Below are 16,958 nucleotides of genomic sequence, written 5' to 3' on the forward strand. Positions count from 1 at the left end.
AAAAGTCACTGAGAGCAGAGCAAGCAGCATTGTTCCCTCTCTGACCCCTCCTACACATACAGGGCCACAAAGCAGCCACATGGGTTGCCCCACCCTAGCCAATGCCTAAGGCTCAAACCCCTTACTATGTACCAGGCCCACCAGACAAAAATATATGGCCCAAATGAAAGAAGAGCTCAAAGCATCAAAATAGATCTAAATGATGAAGAGATGGCCAACCTATCAGAGGCAGAATTCAAAACACTGGTAATCAGGATGCTCACAGAAATGACTGAGTATGATCCCAAAATAGAGGAAGAAGTGAAGGCCACACAAAGCGAAATAAAGAAAAATGAACAGGGAACCAACAATGACAGGAAGGAAACTGGGACTCAAATTAACGGCTTGGAACAGAAGGAAGAAATAAACATTCAACCAGAGCAGAAGGAAGAAACAATTCAAAAAAAATTAGGAGAGGCTTAGGAACCTCCAGGATAATTTAAACATTCCAACATCCGAATCATAGGGGTGCCAGTGGGAGAAAAGGAAGGGCAAGAAATTGAGAACTTACTTGAAAAAATAATGAAGGAGAACTTTCCCAATCTGACAAAGGAAATAGATTTCCAGGAAGTTCAGGAAGCTTAGAGAATCCCAAAGAAGTTGGACCCAAGGAAGCACATCATAATTACATTACCCAAGATTAAAGATAAGGAGAGGCCCTGGCTGGTGTGGCTTAGTAGACTGAGTGTCAATCTGTGAACCAAAGGGTCACAGTTCAATTCCCAGTCAGTGCAAATGCCTGGGTTGCAGGCCAGGTCCCCAGTAGGGGGCATGCAAGAGGCAACCACACACTGATGTATCTCTCCCTCTCTTTCTCCCTCCCATCCCTCTCTAAAATAAATGAATGAATAAATAAATAAATAAAATCTTTAAAAAAGAGAGAATCTTAAAAGCAGAAAGATAAAGGAGACAGTTACCTACAAAAGAGTTCCCATAAGGCTATAAGCTGATTTCTCAAAAGAAATGTTACAGGCAAGAAGGGGTTGGAAGGAAGTATTAGAAGTCATGATGAAAGACAAGGACCTACATCCAAGATTACTCTCTCCAGCAAAGCTATCATTTAGAATAGAAGGAGAGATAAAGTGCTTCCCAGATAAGGTAAATTCAAAGGCATTCATCATCACTAAACCTCTATTAATGAAATGTTAAAGGGACTTATCTAAGAAAAAGATGATGATCAAAAATATGAACAATAAAATGACAACAAACTCTCAACTATCAACAACTGAACCTAAAATAAAAACAAACTAAGCAAATAATTGGACAAGAACAGAATCACAGAAATGGAGATCACATGGAGGGCTACCAATGGGGAGGGAGAGTAGGGAGAATGGGGGGGAAAGTACAGGGAATAAGAAGCATAAATGGTAGGTACAAACAGACAGGAGGAGAATAGTATGGGAAATGAAAAAGCCAAAGAACTTATACATATGACCCATGGACATGAATTAAGGTAGGGGAATGCTGGTGGGGGGTGGGGCACAAGGCAGAGGGGAAGGGGAGAAAAAATGGGACAAATGCAATAGCCTAATCAATAAAATATATTAAAAATAATAAATATACTACAAATGAAATGGGTTTTTAAAGTTTCATATTAATAAGATAGTAAAGTTTACAAGTTTTATTGGGTATTATCAGAAAACCATGAAGATACTTTACATTTCCCCTTTTAGTCCAATTTTTACACTGAATGACAATTGTTAAGTGCTTTAAAAATAACATTTTTAAAAAATAGGAGCACATAGTAGTTGAAAAAAGTACCTTAGTTTTTACAGAGAATATAACTTGCTCAACCTACCTAACTTTTTAATTAACAGGGCACATAAAAATACTCAAATACACTAACAAAAATGGCAGTTTCATTCCATTTTAAAATCAACTAAATTAAAAGACTTAGAAGCCAAATATTTCCAGACATACTTAGAAACTCCTAATTCTTATGTAATTTATAAAAAGTGAAAGTAGTCCAGTAGTCATCTACGTACTAAACACATATATAATGGCACCTATTAAAATGTCTGGTGTTGTTTTAGGTCCTGGGAATATAGTAGTGGATAAAACAGAGTTAACAACCTCATGAAGCTTTATTTTAGAAAAGGAGACAGACAATAAAACAAACAATATGAATCACTGATTGCAGGTTTAGCAGACAGAATGTGCAAAAGAAGGACTTATTATTTTTATATGCTATAATAGGAACACCTAACATTTGAGCAAAGACTTAAAAGAAAGAGCAAAATACGTGATGCTACTGAAGTACACTCTTAAAAAAATGGTCATGATGATAAATTTTATGTTAAGTGTATTTTACCACTACTTCAGAAACAAACAAGGGGGAAGAACTGTACAGGCCCTAGGAGGATGAAGTAGATAAGTGTACATGTATATCATGTACGGCCACACAAGCCACTCTAAGAACTTTGGCTTTTCCTTAAAATAGTAAGCCACTAAATGGGGATTCATTAATTGATTTTGTTACCATGTGCTTCATTGAGGTACAATTCATGTAACATAAAACTTACCATTTTAACATATAAAATTTGCTAGTATATGTTCTTGACCAAGTAGCTTTTGAACAGATCACACTTAATGCTACGTTGAGAAGAGACTGAGATCAAGATAACAGGGAGAACAGTTAGCAGGTTTTACAATAATTAAAAGAAATGGATGTTGGCTCGTATCAATCAGGGTAGTAGCAGTGGAGGTAGTGAGTAGTCAAAACCTGCATATATTTTGAAGGAGGAGTTAATGGGACTGCATGCAGGGTATAAAAGGCAGGAACCAAGGATAACAAAGTTTTTGTCCTGAGCTAGGGAAAAACTGAGCTCCCATTTACTGAGATGGAAAAGACTACAGTACAAAAGGCTAAAGATAATGGAATCAGAGGGTGTTTTTTTTGGTCATGTTAAGTTTCAGATGTCCATTAGACATCTAACTGGAGATGCAGTTGGGATACAGGAGTCTGGATTTCAAAGAAGACGCTGAACGAGAGATGAAAATATGCAGGTCTCCAGCATATTGCAGGTTATTTAAAACAACTAATAAGTTAAGTGCAGGCATAGAAACTACTTTTTCCAAAGATCCATTGCCATTTAAGTTAACATATAATTTGTATTTCATAATATAGACTATTTTTTCCTTTTAATTCAAATCCTTTATTTACAGGAGGTAGATTTGTATGAAAGGAATATAGCCTACAAATCTAGGATTAAAAAAGAAAATAACAACAATGGAAAAAAACAAATGAGTTCTGCTCTGTCCCTGAATACAGACCTGGAGCTTCTTTTATCACTGATATATTACCCATGGAGGGCAAAATTAATGACATGGAAGGTAACAGGAAGGACTCAAAGGACGGCAATCTATAACTCACTTTATCCCTTCTAATAAAGAATAGAATACTCAGTGAAGATATTCTCATGTAAAGTCCTTAGCAATAAACAAACAGATCTGTTACCTGACAATGATGAAAATAAAATACATTTAACTTAGGGTACAGTATGATGCTAGTAATCTGACTTCAGTGGAAAATGACAGCTTCCACTGAGGAAAATTTCTGCATAATTGAAGTTTACCTATGTGTCAAATCTTTCCATTTAAACTATTACTGATTTTTCCCCTTTACCTAAATATCTTCTTGGGCTAGGCTCATCCTTATTAATATCCTTATCCTAAGAGATCATATTGATGTGATAACCTCAATGCTATCATACGTTATTGCGTCACTGTTACTACATAAAAGGGCTCCATCCTGCAGTGTCCTTATTCTGCCAATGCTGCCTCCTTTCTCTACTGTTACTTTATTGTACCTCTACATAATGCGTACCAACAGCATTTACTTTCCGGTCCTTAGTTGTAGTCATTAGAAATCTGGCCATCACGAAGCATACAATAAATTTATATGGTGCCTAGTATTTATAAGCTTCATAGTATATTTAAACATCCCCAAACTTAACTTAAAGAGAAAATAATCTTCTTGATTATACAAGACAATGTCCTTAACCTTATGAGATGCATACTGAGGTATTTAGGGGTACAACATACTTTCAAATGGTTCACAGCTAAGGGGGGAGTAGATTAGAGAAAGCAAATGTAGCAAAAGATAACCATTAATAAATTTAAAAGACAGGTATATAAATGTTAATTGGACTATATATACTTCTAATCTTTCAAAAAGTATAAAAGTTTCTAAGTTAGGAAAAAAATGAATATAGTGTGTCAAGCAAGCAAATGCCTATGTATAAAACTGGTAGAAGAATAACTGATTGTACATACAAGATAAAGAAAACAGATAAATAATTTTCAAAATTTTAGAAGAAAAACTGGTGTAAAAAAGAAAAGCAATATCAAAAACCACCCACATGCAAGACTGGAAAACGACCAGAGGTGTAAGAAGTAGAAGAAAATGTTAAGTCCCCTAAAAGAGCTTACGAGACTTAACTTTACAATTTTACTTATTTTACAATTTGAGAATAGTACAGTTGTTCCTTAGCATCCACAGGGGATTGGTTCTACAACCCCCCACAAATACCAAAATCCACGGATGTTAAACCTTCTTATGTAAAATGGCACAGTATTTGCATATAGGCTACAGAAGGGAATGCCTACACATCACTTCATCTGCATGGATTAAGTGTAGTGTAGTGTAGGGCTTGAGGCATGGTAAATTCAAGTTCTGATTCTGGAACTTCCTGAGATTTTTTTTTCCTGAATATTTTCAATCTGTGGTTGGTTGAATTCGTAGATGCTAAACCTACAGATACATACACAGGGCCAAGTGTATTTTTATTTCCTGTAACTTTTCAAAGTCACCATTTACTAATGGTAACATACCTTAAAAGAAAATTATTTTTCCTCATACAAAAGAGATTACTGTAGAAACATGTACCTTACACTTCACCATCCAGAGATTTAGTATCTTCAATTTTTTTTCAAAAATAAACACATATATAAATGTATTTGTAACAAAACTAAAATAATATTGTGTATAAATGTTCTGTAAGATGTTTCCCCCCTTAATTGTAAACATTTTCTAATGTCAAAAAATATACCTTTTGTGAAAGAACTTAACTGACCAAAAGTCATATGGCTCAAATACTACAAGATATGTTTCTAAGAGCAGTATGGCATTTAAGAGCAAGAATTCTAGAGCAGGCTGACTATATTCAAATATTGGCTGCCCTGAACCTGCTCCCATTTTTATAAGTGTAACAGAACCTATCTTACAGAGATGTTATGAAGATTGAGTTAATATACAAAATGTCCTAAGAATAGTGCTTGGCATAGAAATTTCCCATAAATGCTAGCTATTTATGATTATTTTACAAATTCCAAGGGTAGGTAGCATCATACCTCCCATGGACACTTGTAAACATCTCCTGAATCCAAAACTACAATTTTCTATCCCAATCTAAGTTAAAAATAAGAATGAGGCAAAAACATAGAATGAAAATTCCATTAACAGTGAGGGGAATAACCACCAACATAGTACGGCTTCCTGATGATGGGTCAATGTCATCATCTTCGTGTGGGATGAAAAATACTACATAACAAATAAGTTTAATGTTTTCCTGTGTTAAAGTTGATTCTATAATCTTAATGGAAGAAAGGAATATGTAAAAATGTTTGACATTACAGAACTTATTTACAGAAAAACTTAATTAAAATAAATGAGAGGATGTGTAAGAATAAACCAAGGATGGTACATGTCCATTCCTCAGAAAAATTACATGTAATCAAGTTGTTTTCAACTTGCATAATTTTAAAAGTAGGTACCCAGAGCATTTTACTCCAACATAAGAGGGTATTTCCTAGAACTTGAGTCATCAACTGTGCCTTAGGCATCACACTACGTTGACCAATGCTTCTTATATTTGGTATGCATTCACTATGATATTGAAGCACTGAATACTCTTAACAAAACTGTTTTGTTGTAGGGCAAAGGTAGGCTTCTGGGAACTATCATGTCCTATATTTTGGTGATACTTATACTTATGTGCCTTCACTGTACTCTTGGAAACACTACTTTTACAATGTAACTTCAATTTTAAGTCCCAGCATCCATTTCTTCACTAGAAACCAGTGAAATCATTTTCTACAAGCAAATATCTACACATAACAGTTACAAGTGAAAGTTCAAGATAAGAGGGTGTGTCTATAATTATAAGCATATTTCCACACACCCGCTTTTTGAGATAAACTAGTCTCTAAGTATTAAAAATAAAGCTAGCTGGATCAGAAGCTAAAATGAGCCATTCTTTTTTACATTATAAAATAAACCAAATCACAAAGAACACAAAACATCAACTATTAAAAGCTACTTAATGTATTAAATTTCTACCACTAACTTATAAAAAATAACTTAAAAATCCAAAAATGGAAATATGTACATAAATTATATTTCTATGCTAATTTGAAATGCTTTAATACCATTTCAACAAACTGTGAACACAAATACAGACAGTAACCCATATAAGGGATTGTGACTTTAAACCCACCTAAGTAAAACACACACACGAAATGGATCCAGTCACCACCCTACCTGACCTAGACCGTGCATTTCATCCTAAACCCACTCTTATTACTTCACCCTTCTCCTTTATTATATCCCAACCATCTGCCTCTGCCTCCTTCCAGGAAATCTGGATGGGTAAATAAAAACAATTCTGCCAAAGGCATTATTGATAATAGTAAGGTAAGGAGAGACAAAGTTATGAAAAAGACATGGAAATTGTGGAGGACTTATGAGTTAAAAAAACTTTGAATAAATTGAGAAAAGTTGAAACTGGGCAGAACTAATTCTGAAGATAGATTTGCAGAGTAAGTTGCTGATTTGAATACCTCAAAATATCTTTCCCCACAGAAACTAAAATCCTACTAATCCATAGTTCTTCTGGGTTAACAAACAACTGGTTTAGTTGGGTTTTTAAATAATCCTTATGGACTATCAGTCATTCAATCACTACTATAAAATAACACAATCTGATTTCTTCCCTACTATAAACTGCACAATGAAGAGAAGAATGGGAAATGCTGGAAGATAAATGATCAAGTAAATGTTTCAGAACTGCAGTGTAGAGCACTGGGAGAGGAAGGCTTGAACAGGATGGGAATGTGGGAAACTTATGAAATTTAAGTAATCAATTAAGATAGCAAGCTATCAGAAATAACATAAAACAAAAAAGTACAATGATTCAAATTTCCTTTAGAGCAGGGTTTCTCAAACTCAGCACTACTGGCATTTTGGCCAGATAATTCTTTATTTGGGGGGGGGGGGGGTCCTGGCCTGTGCATTGTTAAGATGTTTGGCTACATCTTTGATCTCTACCCACCAGATGCCAGTAACACCCCTCCAGTCGCGACAACCAAAACTGTCTCTAGATTACTTATGAATATTTTAGTGTATGCTGTACATATATGATTTAACTATGTTATTTTTTTTAATTTAAAGACTGCATTTATTTATTTTTAGAGAGAGGGGAAAGGAGGGAGAAAGAGAAACAACAATGTGTGGTTGCCTTTAGCACACCCTCTACTGGAGACCTGGCCCACAATCCAGGTATGTACCCTGACTGGGAATCAAACCAGCGACCCTTTGGTTTGCAGATAGGCACTCAATCCACTGAGCTACACCAGCCAGGGCTACATGTTCTTTTTTTATAGAACACAAAACTGCATAAATTGTATGATGTAAATTCACAATAACAGGCATTTTAAAAGATTGAAAGATTAGTATTGTGTTGGAGAAAGGATTATAAATTTTCTTAAATTCTATTTTCTAATGTTTGCTAATGATATTCTAGTATTTCAACTTTGTAAATATATTTCATCCATCTGTATTTTGTAACTAACAGATTCCAAACAAAAGTAGGCCTGGAAACACCATAATTTTAATAATGTTTGCATAGCACTTTACATTCTCTTCGGTATTTTTGCAAACTTATCCCATTTAATTCTTAGAGAGAGACAGTGCCCTAGCTGGGTGGCTCTGCTGGCTGGAGCGTCATCCTGATGCACCAAGGTTATGGATTTGATCCCCAGTCAGGGCACATACAAGAAGCAACTAAAGAATGCATAAATGGGTTGAACAACAAATCAATGTTTCTTTCTCTCCATCCCTCTCTCTCTCTCCCCCCTCTTCTCTCTCTCTTTCTCTCTCTCAAATCAGTAACTTTTTTTAAAAGTTTTAAAAGATAGCAAATTACTGGGTTGGCCAAAAAGTTTGTCTTTTTTCTGTAAGATGGCTTAAATAATGCTTAGTTGTCTTTAACTTCATTCAAACTAATTTTGTTAGATTGCATTGTGACAGCACACATTTTAAAAAACTTTTCAAAACTGGTGAATTTTTATGTAGCCATTTTAATATTGAAGATGGGAAAAAAATACCCAACATTTCAGCATATTATGCTTTTTATTTCAAGAAAGGTAAAAAATACAACTGGAACACCAAAAAATAAAAAATAAAAAAGATTTGTGCAGTGTATGGAGAATGTACTCTGACTGATCAAACATGTCAAAAATGGTTTGTAAAGTTTATGATGCTCCACAGTCGGATAGACCAGTTGAAGTTAAGAGCAATCAAATCGAGACATTAATTGAAAACAACCAACATTATACCATGTAGGAGATAGCCAACATACTCAAAATATCCCAATCAATAAAGTCACTGGTGAAAATGAAAAATTTGTCTTTTATTTTAGTGGAAAAAAAAACACATGGACTTTTTGGCCCACTCTATAATATCTCACTCAACACGTAAGTGTAGGATTCTATCTGCATTCTTTTGAAGACAAAATCCAAAGTTCAGAGCTCAAAGTATGCATGCATGTATCCCTTGCAATCATCAACACAAGCAAAGACCAATGGAAAGAAATTCTGCTCCACAAATCATATATGTACATTTGCCTCAAGATCACATTCTTTTCCCCAATTTGTCTCTCAAATAGGAAGTTCACAATTCACATATAACAAGAGTATCAAGCATATTCTTGAACTAAAAAGCATAATTCCAATTTAAGGAAAGTAAAGATACACTTTTAAGTAAAAACATATGTACTTGCGCCCTGGCTGGCGTAGCTCAGTGGATTGAGCGCGGGCTGGGAACTAAAGTGTCCCAGGTTTGATTCCCAGCCAGGGTACATTCCTGGGTTGCAGGCCATGGCCCCCAGCAACCACACATTGATGTTTCTCTCTCTCTCTCTCTCTCTCTCTCCCTCCCTCTCTCTCCCTCTCTCTCTCCCCCCCCCTTCCCTCCCTAAAAATGGATGAATAAAAAATCTTTAAAAAAAAACAAAACGTATGTACTTGCTAATATACCATTAAATGTAACTGCTCCACTCCACTTCAAATTCACCAAACTTCTATCTCCCAACTCTCAGGAGCAGTGCTTCACATACAACTGCCACAGATTACTGAAGTGCTGTGCAAAGTTTTAACCAATCCCCAACAAAAGTATTAGCTTACACGCAGGATAAAATCCCAGACTCAGACACATATCCCAACCTATAACCTTCTATCAAGATTCAAAATCTTAGATATTTTCAACTGAAAGACTGAGGTCCTCAAGGTTCTATAAAACCACATTCTCAAATGCAACAGTGTCTAAGATCTAAATTCAACAACAGACTGAGCACTCAATAAATTTTATCTTCACGTTAAACATTTGCCAAGTTTTACCAATTCTTCTTCCATGTCATTTGTTCTATCCTTATTTCTATTATCACTACCTAATCCAGGACTCAATCACCCAGTTCATCCAGCATCTAATTTATTCTTTACTGTATCATACTCTACCTCAGTTACTATGACCTAGAATGTGAATAATTAGAGAGTCCTGGTTATCCTAGCCCAGGTAGCATTCCCCCTCATTTCCTGCCATAGAATCTCCATTCCAAGCAAGTAAACCTACAAGCATCTTACTAGACCATAAGCCTTTCCCTTCTATCCCAAAAAGCTTTTCCCAACTGGCTGATGTCTCTCCAGCTTAATAAACCCTCATTTCAACTGCAATTACAATATGTGAATAGAACTATATTTTTGTATCTTGGCATTTCTGTCTATACTATGCGATTTTTACTTTCCTTCTCACTCATGACTGTGCCTTTATGACTCCTACTAGCTGCAGACATACAATAAATTCTGATGACTCAACAGCATGTTCTCACTGTACACACTCTCACATTGTTAAGTTGGAATTGCAGTTCAGAATGAATTCAGAATAAATTCACACATTATCAAAGAGAGTGCCCATTCCTGAGGACTGTTCTCAGTATTGTACTGCTGTTTCCTGCAACCTAGCTAGGACAGAACTGTCTCCACTGGTACTAAGGCAAAGCCTTCACTCTGCTGGATAGCAATGTTACTACCCTCAATGGAATCTAACTGGTAAGACTATTAGGTTTTCTACTTATCTTTAACATTACTTCCTTTTCCTAGCTTAAAAATTGACAGCTAAACTAGGCAGATTTTTATTCAAAACATGCACACTTTTTTGAAGAGTTGCTTGGAATAATCACTAACAATCATCAGTCAGTATCTACTTTAATAGTAAAAATTAAAAAATTAGAAAAAAATTAGAAAAAAATTTAAAAAAAAAAAACTGGGGCTCTTTACCCAAGCATGCCACATTCAGTTGCCCATGTGAAAACAGACCAAATGCAAATAAATTCCTATAATTTTAGTGTCTGCCCTGTGACTTAGGGCTCCGACTGGAAATTACTTTGTGTATCTCTGTCCACAGCCTTTCATATCTCCAATTTGTCTCCCCAATTAGTGGCCACATAGGTCTCTCACTGAAACTTCATGTCAGCAGTTATGTTCAATGACTCCCCTTTCCCTGCACCCAAACCTTTCCACACACACATAAACTCCATTTCTGGTTCTCCCCGTAAACTGTTTTAGCTAAGCCATACCAAAAATATACCTCCAATAATGGCAAATTTTCAACTGAAATTCTTCTAACCATTACAATGTGATACAATTCAAAGACTAGAAATTTAACTTTATACTAATCACAAAGTCACCAAAACTGTAGCACACAACAACTACTTACTGCAACAACAAAACACAGTATCCAGAGTCTCTGTCATCTTCCTTTTATCTAACATTTCCTTTAAATACTTTTTAAACTAATACTTGCCTTTAAATACAGAGAATACTTTTTCTTAACTTACAACTTACATTCCTGTAGAGAATACAGTATTATAACTATACATTTTGGGGTATGTTTAATATCAGTAATCTATTAGATTCAAATCAGAGTAAAGATTCAGATCTAGGAAATGATCTACAGGCAACCAAACGATTGTGTATTTTGTTTGCTGCATCTTGTTGGTCATTCATCAGTTTCTTCTCTCCATTCTACTTTACCTCACTTTTAACTAGCAAAACAGTACATCATCATCCCAATTGTTCAGAATGTAAAGAACAGGGCAACTTCAACACTAAACCCTATAAAGCCAAAAGATAAACATTAAAAAAAAAAAACTTATCTAAAGCTCGTGTATTCCACTTTACATAAAAGTGTGTCAAGTATGATTATTTAGTTTTCCCATAGAAAATATATTAGAAACAATTAATTAAAAAGTGATATCCTCAAGTTTGCAAGCAAGCCAGGACATGTAACACAAAAGATGAAAATACTATTAAAACCAGCTGCAGCAATGAAAAACACAATCACCTAGAATAAATTTAGAATGCCCATTCAATTGTTTCTAAAAACAAAAAAATTGAAACTACAACAGAACACAGAACAATAAAGTTGTTCTTATACAAATCTCAATCATTTAAGATTAAATTCAGTCCATTTTAAGAACACAGTAAATGTGTGCTTCTTAGAAAACCTTCCATCAAAAAAAAGTCACACCCTGGCCAGGTAGCTCAGTTGGTACTTAGAGTGTGGACCAGACACACCAAGGTTCTGGGTTCAATCTCAGGTCAGGGCACATACAAGAAGCAAGAAATAAATGCGTAAGTTAGTGTCTGTCTGTCTCTCTCCCCTTCCCTCCCTCTCAAATCAACCAAGCAATATTTTTTTTTTCAGTCCTGGCAGGTATAGCTCAATGGATTGACCCCAGGCTGCAAACCAAAGGGTCACCATTTCGATTCCCAGTCAGGGCACATGCCAGGGTTGCAGGCCAGGTCCCCAGTGGGGGCCATGTGAGAGGCAACCACACATTGATGTTTCCCTTCCTCTTTCTCCCTCCCTTCCTCTCTAAAAATAAATAAGTAAAATCTTTTAAAGATAATACTAATATTTTTTTTTACAAAGGCGACCATTTTAAGTCTGGTCCGAGATTTATTATATGAGAATCTTCTGATATCTGAATCTGTCAACTCCCAACAAGGTAAGAAAAATGTAACTTATTATTGAATTTATTGTTTCATTTCAATGATTTTAATTTCAAAAGCAGAGTTTATATTTCTAACCCATCTTCAAAAGAAAAAAGTCTAAGTTTTTATTAATATGACCCTCAATCAATTTTCTAAGAGTGTCATCCCAGCAGATAAAGAAATGATTTCTTATTTATTTGCTCACTGAGCTAAAGCTATTTGGAAAAACTATAACCATCATCTTTAAGACCTTCAAATTGTTGGCATTATGAAAACAGAGATTGTAAATAATATTTAATAACCTAAAGCTAGATAAAATTATGTCAGTTTTTATTAACAAATTTTTAAGACTATGAAAAATAATTACTATAGATAGACGTTAGATAAGAGGTCACTGTCAAAAATATGTATATATTTGAAAGTTTGGAGTCACCCATGCAAGATGAAGTCAAGGTAGAGATACAAATAGCATTCTTACAGGACCCAGGCAGGTAACAAAAATGAGTGAAGTAGGCCAAGTGTAGGCCAAAAATGATGGGAAGGAACTGCACTGACTGGTAAGCACATGCCAAGTCTGAAGAGGGCGGCCAGTACAGCTCCACCACTCAACTCCAAACAGAAATACAGCCTAGTAGTGCCTGAATTTTCACATCTTCCCCCCAAATTCCAAAAATCCAGGAACTTCACTGAGAAATTTCCCAATTTTTCCACGCTGATCAGTGGTTGAAAGTTACACCAGAAATCAAACAAAACATATCTCTAAGATGGTTCAGTTCAGAGATCACTTCTGAGCTAATGTGTGAAAATTGCTTTCAAAATATACGAAGGGGTAATGGTAAAAAAAGCTCAGGCTTTGAGGTCAAACTGGCTTGGGTCTGAATGGATGATGCTAGAAAAACTTTCTTCAAGCCTGTTTCTTCAACTGTAAAATATCACCTCTCTCATAAATGATGAAAAGTAAAACTTCTAACACAATACCAGATGCACAACAACATTACAAAAATGGCCCTTACTCTCCCTTATTCAACCATGCAAGTCCTTAGGAAAATTTAAGATACCAGATAATAAACACACTTGAAGATCTTAGGAAGTTATAAAAAGGACATCAAAAAAATGAGTTGCCTGCCACGTGTCCATTGCCCTCAACCCCTGCTACACAGACAGGCCCTTATGTACACAGAGAAAATACTGTCAAATTAAGGCAGGATTTTCAACCTTTTTCATCTGTGGGCACATGACTCAATAGTCAGGTATTGCATGTTTTAAAAATTCTTGAGGCACACTGCAAGATACCAGCCCACTTAAAGTGATGCAGCTAAATGGATTATCAATCTTCAGTTAAAAAGATAAAGAGTAAGAGCTCCTTAAAGATAAAGACACACTGTCTCTTTTATTAGTTTCATAGATACTTACTTGCTGGTAGAAGTGAAAGAAATACTTTTAACACGTTGGGCCAAACTTTCAGAAACTTATTTCTATAGAATGCATGGTATAAAGCATTTACAGCACATTCCTAAATATTAAAAAAATCATACTCCAAAGTTTATTTTATGTATAATTTCATCAAACCAAAACATTATGGGATTGAAGTTACTGCTAAAAATACCTTTTGACCCCTCGAACACAATAATTAATTTTTTAAAAAAGACATCAACTATCCAACATACTTGTGTTAAAATAATCACATACATCAAAATTCTTTGGGCTATATTTAATAAAAATAGGTCAAATAAATTTCTAATGTGGTTACAAACAATAAAGAAAAGCATTTTATGTATATATTTGAGGATATGTCTACATAGGCACTTACTGAACTCTAGAAATTTTACACTATCTTCCGACAAATACAGCATGGCCTGGGACATGTGCTACAAATGGACAGCACTAGGAAAGTTTACATTTTATAATTTTAAACACTTTACCTCTTCCAGCTACCCATCCATCATACTATGAGCAAAAAAAAATAATAATAATACAAAACAGTGATTGATAAATTGGAAGGGGGAAACAGCTAAAAGGGTTTTAAGTACCTAAAAATGATTTACACTTTCAAGTTAAATCCATATTTCCATTACTAATTCTCCTCATCTACACAAACATATTCATGCGCTCATCAATTAAAATACAGTCCATTTGAATATATTCTATTCTACATAATTCATCATTTAAACTTCTTACAAACTTGATCATAAATATTTCAGATTAATAGATGAAAACAATACACTATATTACCATAAGATCATAAACAGCTCCATGTACCCAAAAGCTACAATCTTAATGCTAATTTTAAAATCAAATGTTTTTTCAAAGTTCTGCTTAAAACAAATGCCTTTAGTATGTAACAAGCCTTTTAACCACTGTTTAATGCAAAATCATACTTTATAAATGACTCGAGTTCAGAACTTAGAAAATGTTTGTGTAATAAGGCGCTTACCCACAAAAATTATGCTCTTACTTTATCTTCTTTGACCATCAGACTACACTAGTTCCTTTTCTTACTGTTTCATTCTTTATGTATGAAGGGCAGTTTATATACTAAATCAGTAATTTAAAGTACCTCAAGTATTTACCTTACCTTTTACTACCTCATAGAAGTCAGTGTCTAACTCCTTACTATAATCACAAAAGTTAAAAGAGAGAAGTTATCAACAAAGTTATCAACCTCGGACTAAGCAGAATACAGGACGAAAATATGCTGAGCTCTGCAGTCATAAGTCAAAGTGACAAAAGAAAAGCAATATACTACTAGAAATATTCAGATATTTTCTAAATTATCAAATTAGGGTATACCCATCTAAAGCATTCCGGAAATTTTTTCAACCCAATACTTCTAAAAACACATCACGGTATTTAAGCATACTTTGGGCAAGTCAAAAAGTTTACCTAAAACAAGGCACTTTACACAACAAAATGATGCAGCTGGTCCTACGATACAACAGAAACAAAAACCGTCTTCAAAACCCAAGTAATCAAGAAACTGTATCTTTTTAATAAATTTAACTCCACTTTGGGAGGTCAGGTATTCCTTCTGTTTTGACAACTACTCCGAATGTCAACTCCTCCTGACAGTTTAAGAAAACTCTTCTAGCTGGGTCACCCGGGGACCATCGCTCTAAGTGACAAAAGAAAAACCCAATCCAGCCTACAGATCAGAGAATATCCAGAAACAGTTTAACTTCTCCCCACCAAACCCTTTCCCCTGGGCAACAGAATGTTTTCACCGAACATAAACACACCCTCCAGCGATCTCTCTACTCGGGCAAAGACAGGGCAGAGTGGAAGCCTTTCAGCTCAGACAAGCAGCAGAATGCTGTTACCCCTCCACCCGCGGACCCTCTGCAGAACCGGGTCGGTCTGGATCACCAGCCCTGGTAAAGAACAATTCACCAGCCCAGCCGCACAAATCGCGCAACTTCCCAAGAACCTTGAAAGCGGTTCTTTTTCGCAGAGCAGAATCCGGAATCCGCCACCGGGGAAGGGATGAGGGAAAAAGGGTGAAGAGAATGAACGCGGAATCAGGACGGCAGAGACTGCTGGCCCCGCGGTGGCTGCACGCCCCAGAGCCCAGCGAACAAGCTGGAGGGATGGAGCCACCGGCCTGGGCTCCCCGGCTCTCGCCTGGCGACCCGCAGCTCCCGACTTTGCCTCTCTGGGAAGCGACCCCCACTTTCTGTGCCACCGGGGCGGTAGGGGGCAGGGAAGGCCTCACCGGAGGCTCTGAGCCTCCTCGGCCCGACGCGGAAGGGAACGCGGTCGGGGTACGAGGGACAATAGGGAGCCAGGAGCGCTGCGCGCCTGAGTGGCGCCGCCGGCCGGCGGGGCTGACTGACGCGCCCGCCGTACCGCACGACCGGGGTGTGCTGGGCAGGGCCGCCACTGCCGCCGCGCAGTCCGCGGGGGTCACGGCGCCCCCGGCGCTCCGGGTCGTGCCTCACCTCCCAGCCCCGCCGCCCAAGAGAAGAGCAGAATTAACACTCTCAGCAACACCATCTTCCGCTGCTGCCGCCTCCTCACGGGTTAACAGCAGCACATCGATCCGGAGGGAGAAGCTGAAGGGGCTTGGTCCGGAGCCTCCACGGGAAGCCGGGACCTCCCCCGGTAGGAGAAACGGCAGAGCACCGTCCTCACGCCCTACTTCAGGGGCCGGCAACGCTCTCAGCTCCTCCAAAACAGGGATCTCCCTCCCCCTCGTTCGTTTCCTTCCTCCCTTCCCCGCTTTCCTTCCCTCGCTCCTTTCCTCTTCTCAATCGCCCTCCCCAAAACCCGGACCTCCGCCTCTTTCCTCGCCACGTGATGCATGGGCGCCCAACGGGCTCGCGGAGCCGCACCCCTTCCTCCCGCTCCTCCCCCTCCCCCAGGCGTCCCAGGGGCGCGCGCATGCGCGCGGAGGCCAGTTCCCGGGCTGCTAGACCCGCCGCCGCTTCCTGTCCGCCAGCAGGGAGCTGGGATTGGGCTTGGGAGGCGGGGTTTCCTCTGGCTCCGCCCCCACTCCGGCGGGAGCGTGTCTTTGCGGACCTTACTACGCTACATCTTAAAGCTGCTGAGAACTGCGTTGGGCGAAAAATGGGAAAGTGAAGGATGTCAGAGGG

General features: G+C 37.5%; 1 protein-coding gene across 2 annotated transcripts in view; it reads right to left on the bottom strand.

Annotated features, from left to right (window-relative positions):
• The window catches only part of ADAM10 (ADAM metallopeptidase domain 10), a 128,066-nt gene extending 111,350 nt beyond the window's left edge, over window positions 1-16,716 (bottom strand). The window contains exon 1 of one of the 2 annotated variants that reach the window (XM_028507979.2): window positions 16,305-16,716. In XM_028507979.2, the coding sequence (XP_028363780.1) occupies window positions 16,305-16,359 (55 nt within the window). In that variant the 5' untranslated portion in view covers window positions 16,360-16,716. Of the gene's footprint in view, window positions 1-5,391; window positions 5,414-16,304 lie in introns of those variants that run through there. The other variant, XM_036034066.1, reaches the window with a different exon arrangement.
• Between the last annotated feature and the right edge of the window lie 242 nt (window positions 16,717-16,958).

Source organism: Phyllostomus discolor, chromosome 1 (assembly GCF_004126475.2).
Source record: "Phyllostomus discolor isolate MPI-MPIP mPhyDis1 chromosome 1, mPhyDis1.pri.v3, whole genome shotgun sequence".
Taxonomy (NCBI): Eukaryota; Metazoa; Chordata; class Mammalia; order Chiroptera; family Phyllostomidae; genus Phyllostomus; species Phyllostomus discolor.